We start from the raw sequence: 22,025 nt of genomic DNA on the forward strand, positions 1-22,025 counted from the left end.
AGAGAGGCAGGACGTCTCCTCCATGTTATTATTTTTATTGTGGCTGTGTGATGGTACGCTCGGGAGAGCACGGACTTCTCCGAGCCCTGTAGCAGCAGCAGTCGCCGCTTTGCCAGCCCGGGGAGAGAGAGAGAGAGCTGCCCCCCTCCCCGGCGGAGACGAGCAAGAGGCGATCGGGGGCCACACGGAGAGAGGTTGCCGCTGGCGTGCGCGTCCGGGGCTGGGTCCCTCCGATTGCAGCCCCGTACAATAAGATCACCCCCCAGTTGAACGTCGCTGCCACAGGCTGCTGGCGCTGGTGTCAGGCTGGTGCTGGCGCTCCAACAGACCGCTCGCCTGCTGACATGAACGGCATCACCAAGGGCAGATTTGAGGTAAGCTGCCGTGCACCCCGGTTAGGGAGACGGGGAGGGGGGGACCCGGCCGGACCCGCATGTCTTGCGGCTGTCAGCGCGTTTGCTGGCCGCTGGGCTCCTGTTTGGCCGTGTCCAGGCAAGGGACCCCTGCTGTCTCCTGTGCCACCGCTCCGGGCAGCGCGACGGCTCTCGCCGAGGTCGCTGGGGCCGCTGCCTGTTCATCGTAACATCTGTCAGGGGTGGGAGTCGGGGTTGGGGACGGGGGGACGGACTGGGGGGGACCGCGCTGTTCGGGATCGGCAGTAGTTTCACGGACGCCTGTTTATGTTGCTTAACCCAGCTGTGACGCTAAACAAACGCACACCCACCCACACACATACAAGAAAAAACAAACAACAAACCCAACAGCAAACAAAATCTAAAACCCCGAAATAAATACAACAGGATTTCCCGGTGCGCAATGTTGCACACACACACACACCACACCACACATCCTGACAAATGTGTCGTTTTGTGATCAACCGGCTGTCCCTTGTGTTAGAAGCTGTGTGATTGGGCTCAGTTCCCCACAGCAGTGCGAGGAAGGGAGACTGGTGAAGACACTGTCAGGATAGGTAGCAGCAGTACTGGCAGGTCTGCACAGAAAAGGAGCTTGTGCATGTGTGTCCTATTGCACCGCTTTTGTTATTTGCTGTTCATTTTCCACTAGACGTACTGTACGCTGCGCCTCTTTGATTAATCCCTGGTTGTTGGTTTTTTTTTTGGGGGGGGGGGTCTTTGTGCAGCCTTTGCAAATAAATCGGAGGCGAGGGGAAAGGGACTCAGGCTGGCGAATATCCCGTGCTTTACGCTCCCGAAACATTTATACCCCGTGCTTCGTGCATCGCAGCTCAATTAATTCGTCAGACCCCGACTGTAGCCGGTTGTCAGTGATCTTGGGTGGGTGGATGTGGGGCTTCAGCCCGCTGTCCAAGTGTGTCGTGGCTGCCGGCGGTGTGAGCTCCGTGTCCCTTCTGTAGTTCCGATGTAGTTACTGTACCTCCACGGCAGTGGCTGACAGTCTGGTGCGACACACGGGCACCGAGATTGGACAGGGCTTGTGAATGTGATGCGAGGCCTCTTGATCATTTTGTTGTGATGCAGTCAGAATGTTGTTATTTTAACGTTATATGTCCCAAACCCTATTAAACAACATCAAATATATATAGTCCCCCCTCCCGTCATTTACTATCACTGGTTGAAAGGAATACTCAAGAAGTTATACTAGAAAATAGCATTTCTCTTCTTAAAGGTTATTTTTGGCGTCTTCGATGTCAAACTTCCTGGGGTGGCAAGCCTGAGTATCAGCACAAGACTCTGCAGTGTTTAAACTTGTTGCCCATTCCTCAGAGAGATGTAGGGGTGGACTGCGCACCTTCAGTACTGCCCTGCTCTGTGGCTGATGCCTCCACCACTTGTTTCCCATACACCACACCCGGGGGGGGATGTGAAAATGCAGGCCTGTCAGGCTAGGGCAGTGCCACACTGACAGTCTACGCACACAGCTGTCAGTTGGCCTAGAGAGACGATACAGGTTTTACAGAGCGTATGATCACTTTCATCGAAATAGTTGCCATCGCTTCTTTTTTTATCTGAGGTAGGGAAACTGGGATCCGGTCCTCGTGGTCCAGACTCCCACAGATCCCCTTGAGCTCTAAACAGCTCTTCACCTGGATTAGTTTTTCACCAGTTAAACCAGTTAAGATTTAACTGGATCAGGCCCTCTCTTCACCAGAGCCTTCAACTGCTGGCGATTTCAACAAACGGAAATCCTACCGGATTCTGGACTCTGAAGTCCAGAGGTAGGAATCCTTAATCTAAAGGAAGCCATAACTCAATTCGAACGTGAAACTAAGGCACAGGATCATATACCTACAGTAAGTGCCTGTATGTTTGAAATCCGGTTATAGCTGTAATATAACCAGATCACTCGTTATTGTTTTGAACTTGCTATGTGAGAAAGGCAGCCTGCTTCCTGGCATGTAATTTTGTCTTCGTTAGAATCTGCTACAAGCAAGGTCACGTAATGCCAACAAGATGGGCAATCTAAGGTCCAATGACCTAATATGAACCATCTAAGGCCAGTTTTATTCTCTACAGCATGCGTAGGCTGCAGAGGAACAAGTAACAGGTTTATTCCATGCTGAAAAGAGAAGAAAGAAAACACAGCGTGCTCACACCTGAAGAAGGCTCCACAGCCGAAATGTTGTGTTTCTTTTCTTCTCTTTCAGCATGAAATAAACCTATTACTTGTTTTTTTTGCAGTTTAATTCCTTTTGACTTGAGTTTTTATCATATTAACCAGATTAACTACCATTCTAACCATAGTGTATCAGTGGATAAACCTGGTAGGTTATGCATTCCTTCATTTATCGTGCAGAATGCAATCAAACTACTTACAGTAAGTCCAGAAAGCTTAATAAGAGTTACTGTAGCCTGAGCGCTCACCATACAATCAGTCATCTTTCAGTCTGGCACAAGCTCGGGATTTTAGTAAGAAACAAGCTGAGAAGTTAACAGTTCGGGAATTCCTCCTAGGAAATTCAGAGCGAGCTGGCAAATGAAGTGATGTTCTGTTTCCCGAGGACAGTGGTGTAGGCTGGGGATCTGAAAATGGTGGAATCTAACACCCTAGTCCATGAGAAAGGAAAACAGTCTTTGCTTTTCAAACAGACACAGTTTACTGACTGGAACCAGACTAGAATGTTTAAGTACAAGCCTTCCAAAAGCCATGATAGTTTGTAAAGTGGTCTCTTCACATCCTTTGGCATTGAAATAGCCATTGTGTACTGTAGCGAGGCTTAATGTAAATGACAAAACAAGAGTTATTCATTTCTAAATAAGGAAGGGACCGGATCAAAACCACCTGATCAGTTTCTTTAAGAGATCATATGTTTTATTCCCTTTTTGTTTTGAAAGTTGCTCTGGGGTGCAGATTGTTTTGAACCAGAGACTTTTAATGCCTCATAAAATTAACGCTGAAACGCTTAAAATAATTGCAACGAAATACCATGTGGTATGCCAACTCTTTTATGAACTAAGACTAGTAGGTACGTTGTGGATGTATTTGATTTAAAATGTAGAAACCTAAAAGATCATTTGTCAACAAGCCATTTTTGTCTTGTAAAGTAGGCCTGTATTTCACTGTTAGATTTGTTTGAATTACTGAGAAAAGAATAGTAGGGATATAGCCATTTTAGTGTGCTATTGATACTTTGTGGCCTGTTGTCTTCCAGTGCTAAAATTAAGCTTAGTTTATTAACTATTTGTGGCTCATGGTTGTCTGAAGTTTGGTAAATTAGGTGTTGTTTTTTCTAGCACACGCCAATTTTAAAAGTAATCACTGCATTTCTTCCGTCATTTCAGTGCAATATTTTCTGATAATCCTATTATTCAGTCGTTGTCTTTCTCCCTGTCTCTTCCTGAATGTTGTTTAGCTCAAGCCAGTAGCACCCCCCTTGTAATTTCTGAACCCTGATTTTTAATGAGTGGAAAAGAAAAATATATCCTAACTCTGTGTAAAAGATAAACAAATTTTGCAGGGTGTTTACAATTAAAGAGGATGTGTTAAAGACACTGATGCATTTGCAATGTTACTGGTAGCTGGTGTCTTTCCAGTGTGTCTGTGTTGCCTTGATAAGGAATAATAAGGCCAGAACTGTTGTCTGTAGATGCTGACTTGACTAGCGCTGTTAACTTCTTTTAGCTTGATCTCAGATCAGATCAGAAGATAAGTACTGCTAGGCCAGGTCAGTCCTGTGCTTGGAAACCCCCCAGGAAAGACCAGGTTATTGTTTCTAGTGTTGTTGGTTGACCAGTAGGAGGCACTCTGACCTCCGGACCAGAATTTCCAAAATCACTGCCCAAGTATGGGGACAGGAGACACTGTGTTGCAGGAGCTGAAATCTTACTCCAGTATAATGAGTGTCGCAGGGCACTGTACAGAATGGTAGAGGTGTGAACCTTTTTTGAATGAGCTCCACTCTTAGCTTGTATAGTTGGGCCTTTCTATAGTTTCTCCTTAATTCAAGTGGTGAAACAAGTTTCCCACTTCTCCCCTTGATCTGCTGTGTGATGGGACTGCTGGTTCCTACTGGCAGCAGGGTGTCAATCATTGGGGTGCTGTATCTCAGGGGAGGATGAAGTGGGTCTCATCTTACTGTGTATGTGAAACACTCAGAAATGCTTTTTTGTCCTTTTAGGATTAAAAGTGCTATATAAACTCCAGGAATTTATATACTTAGGATTTTGGTGTACATGTTCTAAGTGGTGCATAAAGAATGTGCACTTATGGCTGCCTGAGTTATAATTATGTTGTAAAACATTTTTATTTTACTTTTTTCTCTGTTCCTGTCATTACCGTTTATTTTTCTGCAGTGAGTGTGTGTGTGTGTGTATCTGGTACTGCTGTCTGTCCCTTTCTAAGGTGAGGTTACCTTCAGTATTTACATCAAGGGTATTACTGAAGCCTAATTAAACTTTAATCAGTAATGAGTATTTAATATTCTCCGTTTCAGTACTATAGGCAGCAGAGACAAAATGATATGTTTGATCTTTTTTTAAGGTCTACAAGAACAACATAAGACAACATAAAAAAGATAAACATAAATTCCTGTTATATTTTTTGATTACTCATCTGTCTGAAGTATTTGGAGCAGCTACAACATGTCATGTTAGAAAATATTTTTTTCAAGTACCTACAGTTATTGCAACCAAGGCAGATCAGATTTGGGTTGAAACCATCTTAGAATGTGAACTGAAAAACACCAGTTTACTACGCTTTAACTTATGTGAATTACCTTTTAATTATTGCTCATTTTTAATCAGGCACAGCACAGTAGTCCTTTCTGACTCCATTTTTATACATCTATTTTTTATAATTGTCATGATCTGGTTAATGTTTTCCTGTTTTGATGAAAAAAACACAGCCACTTTAGTTCTGTGATAGAATCATTGCAGATTGAAAACATGTCTGTGATATCTTAGTGTCATAAATCACATGTACCGAACAACTTTTCATGCATTGCTCTTGACAAACTAGTGTTGAAACCATTTTTGCAAAATACTTCCTACTAGAAAATTAACTTTTGTAGCTTGGCATTTACTGTGAAGTTGTGGATGGATTGCCACAGTCCATGAGAGGAATGAAGTTCAAGTTCGGTAGCATTTTTGTTGCTGTAAATTTTACTTTTACAATCTGCATTGCTGTAGGGGCGGACAAAGAATGGGTCATTTTTACAGAAAGGGAGAAGGTTGTCCACTGTTGGTCAGAGGCTTTGCCAAGCAGGGTAGTTAAAGCTGTTGGAGAGCCGATCTGAGAGAAATGGAGGTGCAAAACGGACTTTGGATCTGCTAAAGTGGAATATTGCCTGTAAAATAGAAACATATTGGACTTTCCACACAACAACAGGGAAATGCATAAATATTAAACAAAGTAAAAATAAATACTACATAGGTTTGAAATTCAGGAATATCAATGGTGCCCTAAAAGAGTGTGTCTATTGCTTTATCAGGTATGTTGTTTGTGTCTTGTATGGTTAATCAAATTTCATAAAGGATATTTACGACATGAAATAAAGAGCTTTTATATTTAAGACGTAAAAGGTACAGGAACAGTTTTCATTGACTGTGTTGGTTCTAATTGTTACAAAAAGTGAAAAGATCCAGGAAGCATACATACAGTATATATTGACTTAATGATACAATGCACATACTGTAAGCAATAACAAACACCCATTGCCCTATACTAATCAGTTAAACTGAGGGTTTGCTGTACATTGAGGACAATGCAACACTCTCCAGCAAATTAAAAATGAGGTATAAAGACTAAGCAGAGGCGTTGAATTGTCTGTGAATCCAAGTCCCTCTGTCGCTTTTTAATTTTGTGTTTTGTTTGTGTGTCTTGAAAGCATGACATTACAACATGAGATACAATGGCGGAAAACTGTATTTGACGTTGTATAGCCCGTGTGTATTTGTATCTGTACCCTTTCCAAACTGCCGTACTTCCCATCTGGCATCTGTGTCAGAACAATTACTGTTTATGCCATTTGAGATAACAATCGACGCTTGTTGTGGTGCGCTTTCAGATACTGGCTGTATTATTCAAGGTATGAACTACTGCTGCCTTATTAGATATAGTTACATATAATAGGGTTTCATCTGGGGTTCATGTTAGGGTTATATGTAGGATTAAAACAAATACAATACAATTTAATCCTGGGATTAAATTAAGCAATAAGGCCAGGTTTTGTGTACATGTGGTATGGACGTTAATTAATTTGTCAACATTTAAGAGACTGTTTTATGTTGAAATATAAAATTTAACTCTTTAGCATGCTTTACCCTTTGTAAGACTAATTTCTTTTACCTCGATTTGAAAAGAAGACAGAGGCCCAGGACAGAATACCGTGTAGACTACAGGAAAATTAATTCTACACAAAAATGTTAACATAATAACATTTAGCACCTGAATGCCTGCAGGAGGCGATATTACCCTTTTTCCCTATAGAGCAGAAGAGCGGTTAATGGAGTCTCTCCCACAGTCCACAGTCAGTACCCCCTGAATCTTGTCTTGTCACTATTTCCCTCATCTTCTTTCTTGTCCGGGATGAGGCGCAGGTGTGGTTATACACCCCAAATCCACCAGTCAAGCCCTGACAGCAGTGCTGTGATGTGCTTTTCATCACAGACTGGACGTGCACAGATTAGGAGTTGACAACTGAAACATTTTGACTGGACCACAGTATTTGGTGCATAGGCAAAACAATATGACACTCTTGTGAACATAGCTAGATGAAAGAAACAGACGGTAACTTCACAGGAAGAAAAGACACAAGGTGAATTGCAAGCAAAATAAAATCTGAGAAAACATGAATGGAATATAAATTCCTATAGGTAAGGAAAATAAATGGAAATGTATTGTGAAAAATAACATTAGTATTATATTAAGTTATGATTACTTATGTTTAATAATTAATTAAACACTTTAATTTTCAATTTTAAGCAATTATTCTTTCACACTGCATTGAAAATATATGGTGTGCAAACATTTCCCCCAAGACTGCCTTTCCCTGTCCATGTCCAGCTATAGCTTTATTGGATTACGGTGAACATAAATTGGCTCTTGTCTCAGTGACTGAGTAGTGCTCTCTTGACCACTTGTTTAGCGATCCCTGCTGTATTTAACTTTCTCTCATTTTGTTTTTATGTGCGTTTGCTCAAGCTGTGGTTTGGGCTGCAGCAGTCATGAGCCTTTAGTCACAGGACAAAAAGTAGTCTCTATTATTTGCTGTTTCAGGGGAAATACAGTATGTGTTCTTGCTGATGTTATGCTTTTTTTTTAATAAGCGGTGATATACAGTACTTGGCTTCTTCAAGAACCCGCAAGAGAAAAAGAACCTTTTCTTTTGAAAAGGCAGTTTCTTCTCTCTTTAAACAAGTTTGTCCTGCAGTGTTGTGTGATCCTGGTGTATAACCGTGATGGGTAAACTGACCCACAGCCTGGATGAAAACCCTTTCTGTAGCTCTCCGGCAAGTTAGATGTCTGTTTAGTAAAATGGAAGAGCTATACTAATAAATAGTTGCAGATTAAATAATGCGGACCAGATAATTTTGTGTGAGGTACTGTATGCAGCTTTTTTTGAATAAATGTACATACCAAGATGTTTTCTTTTAAAACTGATTAAATGAAATGTCCGACTGACTTGGAATTGGAGAATGGAAGACAGAAAAGAGCCATAGTATAAGGAGATCACCTCTTTTTGCGTTACAAATCCAGAAAAGGGACCGTCAGAGCTTAGTAATTAACTGGAGGCTGGGCGTGTCTCCCAGTCTTGCTGTCCAGTTCCACAAGCGAGGAGAGCTGGCGCTGCTGTGCTTCAGATACTATACTTAATCCTTCACCACTTTGAGGCAGCGTTTGAAGAATTCTTCTTAGAGCTGACAAGCGACGAAGCATCCCCAGACTGCAGTAAGCGTCCAGCTCGCTGTGCTGTTTGCGTCGAACAGATGGGTTTCTGTGGAGTTCCTCTGTGAAGCGTGAGAGTTTTTGGCCCCGTAATGCAGTGGCGCAAATGTTTAGAACGCCCCAAAAATGTCTTTAGACGCCAGTTTGTTTCTCAAACCGGTTGTCAAGCCAATCAATTAATTAATCAGTGAGCAACGCAGATTTAAAACTCGACTGAACTGTGCTCCTCCTTGACCATGATCGGAACCACCTTACTACGCTATTCAGCGTTTCTGAGAACACCCAGTGTGTACTGTGTGTACTGGGATCTTTCAGAATCTTTTCACTTAAATGATGTGTGCAAAAGCATGCTTGTACTGTCAATGTGTTAATTGTACTGTATCTGCTCTGGCAACACTGCAAGCCGTCCATCATGCCAATAAAGGTTTGTTGAATTTTAATGTGAAATTGGAATTTGAAATTGACCCGAGAGCCGCCCTAGAATTTTCTCCTAAGCCGCGGCCTCTGACTGCATTGGAAAATCTGGGCCTTTGGAGTCTGTCAGGGCAAATTCAAGATTAAAGTCAAATTTCTGATTTTATTGATGTAGAAGATGGCATAAAGTAAGGAGGAATTTCTTGTTGCTTACAATCATCTAGGCTTTTTTTTATTTGTTATGTAGTTCTTATAAAGCAACCCAATTAATACAATGTAAAAGAAATAGTATTTAAAGCTGTTCCTAATTTCTTTGGAGGGGCAACAGTTGTTAACAGTGGCTGCATTTAGGGTACATCTGCACCTGTGATGTAGTTAATAGTTAAACATAGTAGACTCTGTATTCAAACCTGTTTTCCACAAATTCTGTATTGGCCTGGGTTCGTGTTTAAGAATATTATTAGAAAGGTTACAATTGACAAATGAAAAAAGGCTCATTAGGTAGTTAGTAGTTAATTGATCCAAGGCTCTCATCCAAGATAGATAGATACTTTATTGATCCCATGAGGGAAATTGCAGTATCCAAAGAATCGGCTTATGCAGTTTTAACATGACGTTTCTGAAGGCTGGTAGAATCCCACATATAGGCTGCTGCCTGACCAACCAAACGTGACTTATTGTTTTGTGTTACAATCCATTTAGAAAAAGTGTGGATTATAGCATATTGATGCTAAATTCTTTACATGTAGGGCCCAGTGTCCTGTTTGAGTATATATTGTACAGTGAGGGCTTGCTATTTATATATTCTGGCATTTCCTTGTGGAAAAAGTCATAAAAAGGTGTTTGGTTGAACTGAAGAAATCCAGGCGGCATAATATTTTATTTTACACTGTGTGCTTGCCATTCTTTTCTATTTGTAAGATACAAAGGAATATCTGTTGTGTTGTTCAGACGCTGTTCACGTTGGGGATTTATGGAAGCTTGCGTCCATTCTTCGAGCAAAGGTGCTGTGCTGCTACACACGTAGAAGATATTTTAATCTTTTATCGATCTCGGATTTTTGCTAAAATGGGAAAACCTAGCAGAGCTACAAAAATAGCTACTGTATAGCCCTGGAAATCTTGTCTGTGACAAGGGCATTGTTTGACTCTGACAGTGCTTCAGGAGTATGAAGGCATGTTATGGCAGATTTTAGAGCAGTTTAAGCACAGTTGACTGGATGCAGTGCCTGTTCAGCAGGCAGACTGCTTGCCCTCACAAACCCTTTGGATGTCCAGATTTTTCCCAGCTGCTGGAATTATGGGTTGCTTCATCTTCAGATCACGCTGCGTTTCACTTGGTTGTCCGTGGTTTTAAAAGAGCAGACCTACGTTTTACAAAGCTGTCGGCTTGCTTTATATTAAGCCTAGTGGAGATGTACTGTAGTCATTTATGTAAGCGCTGAACTATTAAGATTATTACACAATAGGTGTATCAAACACCGCAATGAAAGCATGTACTAATAACAGTGAGAAACCACAGATTGTTTTTCACATGAGTGCTACAGCTAAAGTTGAATATTGCAGAATCAGTATTGAAAATTGTGTACATAAATGGAAACACTGAATAACCTGAGAGCAGGACCCCGTATTTGGAATATCTTTGGCATTACAGTTTTTTTTTTAATTCCAGAGATGTGTTGATATATATTCTGTTTCTTTTATATCTTCAACTTATTAATTATTATAGAACCATGTGTGGGAGAGGTGCACGTTTTAAGTGTTTTTTTTGGATTTCTTTCTCTTCTGTGGTTACATTCATTCTTTTGCTTTGTAAGTTAATTTGTTTTTTAATAAGTAAAAAATGTTAATAGGTAGTTAAGGTTTTATTACATGGTCAGAAATACGTTGGCACATGTTCAGGGAGAATTTAGATACAATGTCCATTTTGCTATGAAGATAAACGTTAACTGAAATAGATCAAATGCAAAATAATTGTGTGGTTTGTCAAGGTCATTTTGTGCCCCTAAATTAATTAATTTAAGCGTGCATTTTCCCATTATTGCGGGGAAAGTCAGGGGTTTTACAAAACTCCCCATTTGCAGATTTTGCCTGTTAAATCCGCAGTCCGTAACACTGAGGGTTTTACTGTAGAACAGATGCTACTCGCTGCTTCATTACTACAAAATGTGAAAGATCTGTATACTTCTGCAAGGCACAGTGTGTGTGTCTGTGGCCTCTACTGTCCACACTCTATCAGTTGTGTAATATAGCCTGTGAAAATTCTTCATCGACTGGGGAGGGTGAGGTGGATTTCTAGCCCTGTCTTTGCCATGTTTATGTGTGTTTCTTGGAAAGTTTTGAGAACAGTAGTAACTGTCCCTGCCTTATTTCTGAAAGCTGTCACTGCTGGAGAATTTGAAGCCATGTGTTCGGAGTCAGGCTTGGAGGTCACTCTGAAACCTGCTGTATGATAAACAGAAGATGGATTACAGTCTTAGGCTGCCCTGATGTAAATCATTCTCTAGCTGCAGCAGCCATGACTCATTTGCCTAGAAGCTTCTTTCTGATTTTCGCAAATTTACACTTTACCCCTGTTCCTTAACAATAATTGCTTGTTCTAGAGTTGATTGAGGATAAATTATACACATAATTAATGGTTACATGCGCTCAATGACGTTGTTTTGGACACGACTTTGTACTTTTTGTGATGTTTGTTTGATTCAATGAAAGATCCTTTGACTGAGGTCATTTTCAGGTAAGGCCAATCATAATGTAGAAATACAGTAAAAATAAACAACGATGGAGAATTAGAAAAATCAAAAGACAAGGGTTTTGAGTGCACAGGAAGTAGGAAGGGGCAGACACAGAACTGATTAAGTAAAAGCCTTTCTGAAGAAGAGGGTTTTAAGCCTGGATTTGAAAGCGCTCAGGGTAGGTGACTCCCTGATATCCTTGGGGATAGAATTCAGAGCTCTGGGGCGCAGCAGGAGAAGACCCTATCAGCCATAGAGCGTGGACAGGCTTGGGGGACTGGCTGGAGACCAGAGTCACACGAAAGAAGAATAGAAATGCTAACAGAAAATAAAAATAGGAATAAAGGCTTTAGAGTTGACAAAATACCTACTGACTGCATTTTTTAAAATATTATTTATGCTGTTAATAAGTCTGAAGAGTCCCAGAGTTTTTGCTGCTGCTTATTAGCAGTGCAGTGTCCATACAGTACAGCCTGCAGATTTCAGTGTTATGACACATTTTCATTGCAGTGTAAGATTAATTTCATTTGCTTCTAAAACGTGATCTTCCTAAACTGGTGTGCCGTACTCGCAGTGTATATGCTGTGTGTGGTTACTGTGTCTTTGATGCATTGTTAGGTGTGTGCAGATTAAAAGTGTTTTATTTGTTTTTAATGGTCAAAAGCTTGGCAGTGGTGTTGCTGTCAAACAGGGTGTTCACTGTCTAAATCCTCTCTGAATCTGAGATTATCCCAGAGCTGGTTGGTACTGGAAGAGCAGTTCAGTTCTGGAGTGTGGGATCTTATTGATCTGACTTTATCAGGATTTTATTAGGGCTGTATTTCATTGCTTAGAACTCTGCCATAAGAATCGCTTGTCTTATTTTACCATGGTGCCTTCTGAAATTCACCATTGTCAAATGGAGTGTACTAAGTGTCTACCCCTTATAATGATGCCCTCCAAAAGGAGAAAATAAAATGTTTCTTAAAGATATATTAGGAGATCAAAATATTTTTTACAAAGGTTATCCTCTATAAGTTAGCCTTGAGAAAAGGCACCCTTTTGACCGAGAATGTTTGTAATCGCAAACTTTGAGTTTTATTTTCAGAACTCTGGAGGAGGTTTTTTGAATAATTATGCAAATTCACCCCCGCATGGAATATTTAACAAAAATTGCCCGTGAAACGCAACATTATAGATACGTTTGCTCCAAGTGTCTGAACATCTCTTAATTAATTCTTAAGAATTAGGGTGGTGAGACTGTATGTCTCCAGGGAACTGGTATGGTTAATTGACAACTTTAAGTCAGCTGAGTGATAGTACAGATGATGATGATAGTAATAATATTAATAACAATAATTGTCTTCCTGATGAAGGTGATTACAGATTCTGCCTATATGGTAATACTAGATTTCGCAATACTGTAACAGAGGTGAGTCATCAGAATACTAATTCTTCTCAGGCAAGGTTTCTGACCCATTGCTGTAGCTTCATTTTTCTGTTTCAAAAAGTGGTGGTAAATGCTCAGTAAAACAGAGATGAATTAGACAAGAGTTGAAACATCAATTATGTGACACCACATACTTTCCTCATGTGCTAGTAGCCATTAGCATAACAACAAATGGTAACTTGATTTTTCACCAAATAGATGAATCCAGAATTGCACCAGAAAGTCTTATTTATCCATTAATATACAGTCCATCTGTTTTCTAACTGCTTTTTCCAATTCAGAGTAGCAGGGGTCCCAGAGCCTATCCTGTCAAGCAGTGGGCTGAAGGGCCAACATTTCTCCACAGCTCTTTAAGCCCAGAAACATGCTTTGTTAGCAGTCTGTACAGGTTTGTCATAAAGTACGATGTGCGATTTATGAAAGTGTACATTGTTATTTCTTTCATTCAAAGATCCTAGTTGGATATCCATATTTTTGGTGTAAGAATGACAGGTTTAGTCACACAAGCATAATGTGTTATACTGACATGCTGCAGTGTTCGTGATTGTAAGGACGCTCGTCTGAAAGGGACACACTGTAAGTGCAGGCCTTAGCAAATACCTTAGCAGAGTTTTAAATACTGTATGTGGCAAAAGTAGTGCTCCTAGTAAGGTAATCATACAAGGCAAAGCATAGAAATAAAGGTTTTAATTGCAAACAGTTTAACAGGGCAAATGATGTGTTTTCCACAATAAGGGATATGTTTCATTAACAGCAGGCGTGCACCACTGATCAGTTTGGTTCTGTTAGAATATAATTGAATATAGGGCAAGTGATCCTGAAATTCACAGGTCCTGCATTTACAGTACAGTTGTCCAAGTCTGACCCATGTGTGTTGGAATTGTCTAATTAAGGCTATGTGCTTGATTTAACAAGAGGGAATTGTAAATGTAATCGGTGAAGAAAATGTTTCACTAGATACAATATCAGCCCAACACTCAGCATTAAAAAGATCTCTAATGAGATTTTCAATACCTTCTGTGTGCAAAATGCGCAGTTCCTAGGCACTTTCTGATGCGACTGAAATGTGTTGAGCACACCATAATCTTCATGTTCTTTTTTCCTATTCGTATACATTTTTTCTCTCAACTGGGATATATTTGATGTGCCAGTTTATGTAGCTGGTTGTGTTGAATTCTAGGGAAGGTTTCTCAGGTGATCCTTGAAGTGGCTGGTGACTTTTTTTTTTTTAGAAAAAACTCAGGCTTTTAGTGTAATACTTCCTGTAAGCAATCTGGCCAACACCAAGAATATGTGGCCATACAGTATACCTCAGGCACCAAGATACCTGGTTTGAGGACCTCTGTGATAGAGTACTTGGTTTTCACCAAGGGAGAAATGTAAAGAGAGGCAGGGAGATGAATCGCCTAGCATAAATTTGTAATGGCTTTCTTAAATATGCCTTTTATTGAGTTCTTTAAATTCCTTTGCACTGCTCAGCTGGACATATTTGACTTTTTATGGTCACTGTGGGAAGAATGCTTTCTACTGGGGAAAGTGGAAAATATATATTCTATGGGACTGAAACTCCTTTATAATGTTCATTTTCCCTGTCATATTCAAGATCTCTGGAACAGCTGCAGCTCCAATTGTTGTCAACCAACTGTATGTGCTTAATTTAGAATTCACTGTACAACAATTTCCTTTTCACAATTTATATGTTTGGTGTTTTGTTGGCTGTCCAAGTATTCTGTCAGTTATCTTGGCAGTATATCCAATAACTCTTCTTTCTTTTTAGATCACAATATTTGTAAAATATTTAATGAAACCAGAATCTTTGGCTCTGGAAATAATCAATGTGTATATGTAACAGTCACTTAAAAGCTCCATAAGGTCTCCAGAGGAGCCTGTGCTTGAAAGAGAGTTTTTGTTTCGAGTTGGGGGCGTTGTTATAAAACATTCTGAGTGAGGAAAAGTTCTTCATAAATCTAAACAGTTTTTCCTAAAATAATACAGACTTAAGAGTTGCAGGTTGGTTTGTGAGTAATATGTGTCATTTCACTTTTATGGCAATTCCGATATCCATGAGTGTGTGATGGCTTTAAAGTTTTAAATGTGCTTCCATTTGCATTTAGTTTGCAATTCATTAGCATGATTAGGCCGAACTGTGCAAATTTAGAATGTACCACAAACCCACTGCCCGGAGGGGGAATTTGTTGGTACCCCCAGAGGTTTCGTGTCTCACACTGGGAGTTTTTGTTTTCCTCTTCTCTGTGCCCAATGATCGGCAAGTGTTATTTTGTTTACTAGTGTAAAAATCCGTAAAGTGCTCTGTGACAAAGTGTTGCGAAGGGAACTATACCAAATAAAGTGATTAAAACATGAAAATAAATATTTGGTGGATTTTGTATTTATTATCCCCGATTGTTTTACCAAACAAAAAGTCCATCCATCTAGACATTTTCTAACTGCTTAATGCAGTTCAGGGTCGCGGTGAAGCTGGAGCCTATCCCAGCAAGCAGCGGGTGTAAGTCAGCGTGCACACTGGACGAGACACCAGTCCATCACGGGCCAGACATACAGGTACACAGACAAGCACGCACTCACCCTAGATCCAATTTTCCCAGAAGCCAACTAACCTACCAGTATGTCTTTAGCCTCTGTGAGGAAACCAGAGCCCACATGTGACCACAGGGAGAACATACAAACTCCACAAAGACAGTCCAGAATTGAACCCAGGGCCCCTGCGCTGAGCAGCAGCAGTGCTACCTAATCAAACACAAAATCCTCATGTTTCACTCGTTTTTCCCACAGCCGTCGCATGAATTGCAGGAAAGGCTGTTTTTCAAAGCCTTCGTTCTCGTGTTTAGTGCGCTTGCAGCAGGACGTCTGTCTTTATCTTTCTTCAAACAGGAAGACCTGAACGCACACCCCAGTCCTGTACGCGGCGCAGCCCTGGAGCTCTGGAGATAGTGAAGTTGCTGAGGGCCGTTGTCACGGTTCAGAGGCGCTGGGCTGCTTTGAAATTTGGATTATCACGACCTTGGGTGGCACCGAAGCTGATATAATGCAGCAGGGCCGATATATTTTGCTCTAGGCATCCTGACCCGCTGTCTGCTACCCAGTGTGTGATACAGTACACACTCAGAGCACCAGCATTTTGAATCAATTTTTAAACTAAACCACAGCTGCGTTGTTCATTAGCTGGTTTTTATTCAGTTGCTGGCTTCTCAGGTACGTTCGGTTTATCTCGCTTAACTCACTCCTGATTTATTCCGACAATTCCTGTTGGTGTGTCGATGGGGACGGGGGTGTAGGTGGCAGATTGTTTTGAAAAAGACCGTGACAGGAGTCTAGCAGTCAGGGGCAAGCTGCTGACTGTGTGAATTCGGAGTGTTGAAGGTGTGCATCGTTTGGCGAAAGTGAGTTTACTGAGAGTGTTTGGTGCTTTAGGGGCTTGGTTGTGTTTAATTATATCGTAAATATCTGGGGAAAAGAATTGTGCTGAACTTTCAAAATATTTTGAATAAATGTTGTATGTCGGTGTAATGGTCATTCTTGCCATTGTAACAAGACCCCCAATGACCACTAACAGGGCCTTAAGAAAAAAAGATCATCGACAGACTCCAATTGTTTTATGACTCCGTCTATAGAATCAATGGGCTTTATGAATTAGCATTAGAGGACACTGTAGATACATTCCAGGATAGCACTATAGACTTCAATTTCAAACCGTATGAGTGAGCAACTCTTAATAAATGTTCATTCTTTTGGAAATCTCTTTAGCCCTTTACAGCATTCTACAGCAGTACTGCACTGTATTTGTTGAGCATTAGTCATTTTTAATAATATAAGGCGGATATGTTCATGATTTGATTTCATTATGCACATCCAAATTATAAGTGACTTTCTTAATAATAGCTTTAAGGAGTGGATTATTCATAAAATAAGATTTCTTTCAGTTGTTGTCTGTTATATACTTCAGTTACTCACAATATTTTGTTAAAGCCTAGTCTTTTTCCCTGTGTCAGATGGAGTAGTGATTACTGTTTTTTTTCCTCTGTTGATCTGTTAGGCCTTGTTTTTTTTTTTTCCTGCAATACATTCAGAGCCAGATAAACCCCTGTTAAACTCTGTACCATATCTGCCGAACAGATTGGATTCAGGGAAACGCTAATCTCTGCTGTGTTGACTTACAACTGTAGCTGTATGGAAACCAAGGGCTGAGATCGGAGCTGTAGGGAGAATGATAGTTGTCAGCTACAGGTTGCAGTTCGGGAGGCTCTGATTTTGACAGTCCACCCATGTGCTGCTTTAAAAGACCTTTGTGCTCAGTAAATGTAGGCAAGCAAGCTTGTGGGCACCACATTTTGTTTAGCACTACAGTACATCCTTCCTGTGTCTGACTGGTGACTCTTGCATGGCCAGGTTTGATCTGCTGCGATATTTCCTTCATACAGCCAGACTGAAACAGCCCCTGACTTTGTGTAAGGTTCTCTGTTCTTAAGGTTGCTGTCTCCTGAATACTGAATGGCTTCATGTAAGACACTGCATTGTATATTTTATCATTGTATATTATAAAATAGCTGAAGAAATCAAAGGCTGAAAACATTAACATCACTCTTAAGGTTTGTGAGGCAGTCTTGTTGTGCTTGTCCTTTTATGCGTTGGTCTGTATTGTTCGGTGTTTCTGCCTTTTATCAGTCAGAATATCTGCTACAGTGAGCTCAGCAGGGGTTTACCCGGGAAATAAAAACAAGTATAATGGGAAATGGGATTTTGATGATATACACAGCCTTCTTGTCCACCATTCCCTTATTGTCCACAGATACTATTCATGCTTTAACTTTTGCAAAACTATTCATCCCGGTCTTGTGGAATCGCATTTACAAATGGCATTAGGGGCATTACTGGGGCATTAGGACCCACACTGACCGCAGGGTGAGCGCCCCCCTGCTGGCCCCACTAACACCTCTTCCAGCAGCAGCCTTAGTTTTTCCCAGGAGGTCTCCCATCCAGGTACTGGCCAGGCTCACACCTGCTGGGCTCCAGTGGGTTCCCAGGTGTGAGTTGCAGGGTGATATGGCTGCTGGCTTTTGCCAGATCATTCAGGTGCTGTGTTCCAAGCCCCTGTGGGATAAGAGATTGTTTTTTACTTCTGCCAGGCCAGCTTTGTGGAGTTACTAGGATATCGTTGACTGATGCACATTGTCTCCCATCTCAGCCACTGCACTCTGGTTCTTGTTGGCCTTGCAGTGGTACCGCTCACTAGTTTCCTCCTTGCCCAGCTGCTCAGTAAGCTGTCAGTATCTGGGTGGTATGATGCAACTTCCTTTTATAGATGATTGAGTAGGCTGTGCTTACCGGGGATATTAAGAGACTTTGATATTTTTTTTTCTGCCTTTCTCGTAATCTGTGCCTTTCAAAGACTTTATCCCAGACTTTCTCTGAAAGCCCCTTGGTCTTCATGCTTCTCCACTTGAAATTCACTCCCCAACTAAGGAACCTCACAAAAACCGATGTTTTTGTCCTGAAATCATGAGAACTACTATTGTGGCACACAGAGGCCGCTTAAGTAATGGTGGTTCATTAAGACTCGGGAGTTTTTTTTCTGTGCTGTCCTCCTAGGCTGAAATCAAATTATACGAGCATTGTTCTGTTGTTTTCCAGTAAGAACTTTAAAACGTGTATTGGCAGCTTTAGTATTTTAGTTTGTGTTTCTTTTTCGTAACTCTGAAAGCATCCATTAATCAGACACTGTGGATCCTGTGGAATGTAAAAAACCTTATAAACTACAAAAAAAACCAGCTTTGTAATGCCCACATTTTTACTGAATAAGTGGAATCTTCTTTGACATTGTTCAGATAGGATTTAACAGGATTTTCTTATTCCATTACTTTCCTCTGTAGAGAACCTGTTTCTCTTGATATTTTATCGTTTTTTTTTTACAATTTTAAAACATAGGACATATATTTATTTGTCTTAGACTCATGGCAGGTGAAAAGCAGAATGGATACAGCTATAATCCAGATCCTGTAATTCTTAGACTTTTGCCTTGCCACATGATTCCCTGTAAAGCTGAATGCTAGTGGTTAACAATTAACACACTGAATATGTCTTTGCACACCTGAATCTTGCCAGTAGGAAAACAGATTGATTTCCTTCTGTGAGAGAATCAAGAACAAATTTAGGCCTGGTTTTGGTCACATATTAATGTGGTGGCACAACTGCTCAGTTGGCTTTAGAATAATAGGAGTTAATAATTCACTTCAACATTGGAGAAGCAGTTTTTAAACCAAAATGCCTTGAAAGATTTCATGTCATTGTCGCACTGATAAGCGGTGTATAAGTAACTTGGAAAAAAACGGTTTCGGCCTTTAATGTATTGTAACATCTTTAGTGAATGCATTAGGGATGTATTTGCTAACCCAAAAGTTAATGAGTGGAGGTTTCAGTCACCAGTGCACACCTTTCCACTGAGCTATTTAATTGCACGTCACACTGCGGCTACCACAGGGGTAAGAAAAAGCTTTCGGCTCATCTGCAATGCATCGTGTTTGTGGCTGTCTGGTAGGTCTTGTAAACCGGCTTCCACACCACAAACATGATCTAGCCTGCTTTTACATAAACCTTGTTCACCTTCCACTCTTCAGAAAGCTGTTTATTTTCCCTCATTGTTGATAATGTTGTTTTACATTTTTTCCCAGGTTTTCTCAAACAATGATGAGGCACCCATTAACAAAAAGCTTCCAAAGGAACTTCTCCTTAGGTGAGTGTCTAATCCCTTTTAAGTAATTAAGAACGCTAATCCATCCCAGTGAGAATGCTGCGCTGGCTTGTAGCAGGCCAAAAATAGCGTCTTGGAAGGTTATCGGCAAAAGTTCAGGAAGACAAGTGTAAAATATATTCATGCTTCCTGGAGAGGTTCTGGCATCATAAATGTGTTTTTAAAGAGGATAGGAATAATCCGGATGGCAGGAAGAACTCAAGGATATTTTGGGGATTGCGTTTCTTTATTCCTAAAGCAAAAAATGAGGCAAGGGTGACTTCAGTGTCACACTTCATAATGTGATTGTCGTTCCCGCCATACGTTTTGGAATATCTTGTTGTGGGTTAAGAAAATGTTTGAATTTGCCCTTGAGCTGGAAGATGGCTGGTCGCCGGGTCTGTGCCTGTGTTTTCAGTGCAGGTCCCCGGGTTTGTAGCTGAGAGAGTTATCATTGCTGTTCGTGTCTTTGTGCAGTAGTACGTTTGCTGATTCCACAGGACTGGGAAGCAGTTCACCTCGGGAGCCTTATTGTCGAAGATTGTTCTCGCAATAGGGCCTGGTGACCACAAAGGGCTTCAGGAACTGTAAAAAGCTTCACAGGAGTGGTACCTTCATGAAAATGAAGTCTTAGTCAGCTCAAGAATCCGTCTGTCACCTTTAGAAGGACATTGTTAACATCCTCATTTCCTCGCACCTCACCTGTTAAGACAGAGAATCTACTGCAGTGCCATTTATGATGTATTAAGTAAAAAAATAACTAACAGAATTCCTTGCCAACCCTCCTGTATGTGAGTTATGTTTTATATGACATTGGGATTGCAACATAATGTAGATCCTTACATGTGTGCAGGAAAAATATGTATCAAACATTAATATGCTTTAAATAGAAATAGTAAAAGAAGGATACAAAAGTAACTAGGTTAAAGGAGAAAGCTCACATTAAGAAAAAACTGTGGCAAAGGCTTTTTCTTGCTTTATTTTCATCTAGGGACACAGCCGTCCAGTATCCTGAAACCTCGGGAGGCGATTAGGGAAATTCTAAATTAATAACCTTACATCAGCCCTGAAGTATGCAGGAAGCCACTGCAGAGAAGGCAAAAAGAGTGGTAAATGTTTCCCTTTCACTCCAGGTGCAAATGTGCAATGACCTGGAAGACCTTTTTAGATAAAGTGACCATTTGATCTGAGAAAAGAAGCTTTATATTAATTACATTCACGGTGAAAGAAAGCCATATTGCAAACTATGGGAAACAGACTTGGAGAAAATAACAGTGCATGTGGTGGAGATAGAGTACAGGGAACCTTTTCAAGAATACCAGGGAAGCAGTCTGTTTAAACACTGAGCTGTGTGTTGCTCTTGGAGGCTGCCCAAAATGAGGATCTCTAGACTGCCTCTAACCTCTTGGCTGAAATGCAGGTCACATGTGCTCTGTGTGACACAGTACAGGCAGACTCATTGTGCAGTTCTGGAGTGCAGAAGACTCCTCTCCACCCTCTGCTCACAAGTGCCTTTCATTTGGTAATCAGAGCTAATTCAGTAGCACATGGGCTTTCTCGAATGACACCCTGTCTGTTTTTTGTGTTGTTTTTAAAAACGTCCTTTTCACTATTCATTGAGTAGCTTGTAACATCAGTTTGTTTTTATTACTTAACCATCTCCCACCTGGAGCCTTGCTGTTCAGCGCTCGTGTCAAGGGCTCCAAGTTCGAAAGGCTTTGTCTGGTTCGGAGACTGATGTTCACAGCTCGAAATCTGCACAAAAAAACACGAGCCAAAAAGACGCATGTCCATGCCAACCAACACTATTCCCACTTCTGAAAAGAAGGAAGATTTCCAGAAAACATTTCCTGTCCTGACAGGTCATCATGGATATACAAAAGTAAAGAGTTCAAATTAGCCCATTATAGCTGTATGCTCTGGAAATTTGGATTTCAAATAAAAAAAGCAGAAAATGAGAATATGAGACAAAAGCAGAGAATATCCCCTTTTACCTGTTGGTATTTGTATGCATAAATGTTTTACCATTATACAACAACAGCACTTTTTTTTGTTCAGTGCCCCACATTTTAGATGAGCATAAGTATTGGGACAAACAGGTTTACAGGCGTTTCTAATTGCCAAGGAGTTACACGTTGGCAATACATTTCACATTTCAGGTCTAGGCATGGCTGAGGTCTTTTGAAACTGCTTGCACTTGAATTAGTCAGCAAAAACCAACATGAAGTCCAGAGAACTCACTGTGACAGAAAAGAAGGTCATTTTGAAAATGACAGGAAAGAAAATGACCATCAGAGAAATTGTTAAGACTCTTGGCACTGCAATATTAACCAGTATTA

The 22,025-nt window shown here is 40.8% G+C and overlaps 1 protein-coding gene across 2 annotated transcripts in view; it reads left to right on the forward strand.

The window, feature by feature from the left end:
• fbxl2 (F-box and leucine-rich repeat protein 2) overlaps window positions 1-22,025 on the forward strand; it is a 60,992-nt gene continuing 38,967 nt past the window's right edge. For both annotated transcript variants that reach the window (XM_088928782.1, XM_088928783.1), the window contains exons 1-2: window positions 1-374; window positions 19,628-19,689. In XM_088928782.1, the coding sequence (XP_088784908.1) occupies window positions 345-374; window positions 19,628-19,689 (92 nt within the window). In that variant the 5' untranslated portion in view covers window positions 1-344. The remainder of the gene's footprint in view (window positions 375-19,627; window positions 19,690-22,025) is intronic.

This window comes from Atractosteus spatula, chromosome 12, assembly GCF_055471065.1.
Source record: "Atractosteus spatula isolate fAtrSpa1 chromosome 12, fAtrSpa1.hap1, whole genome shotgun sequence".
Classification (NCBI taxonomy): domain Eukaryota; kingdom Metazoa; phylum Chordata; class Actinopteri; order Semionotiformes; family Lepisosteidae; genus Atractosteus; species Atractosteus spatula.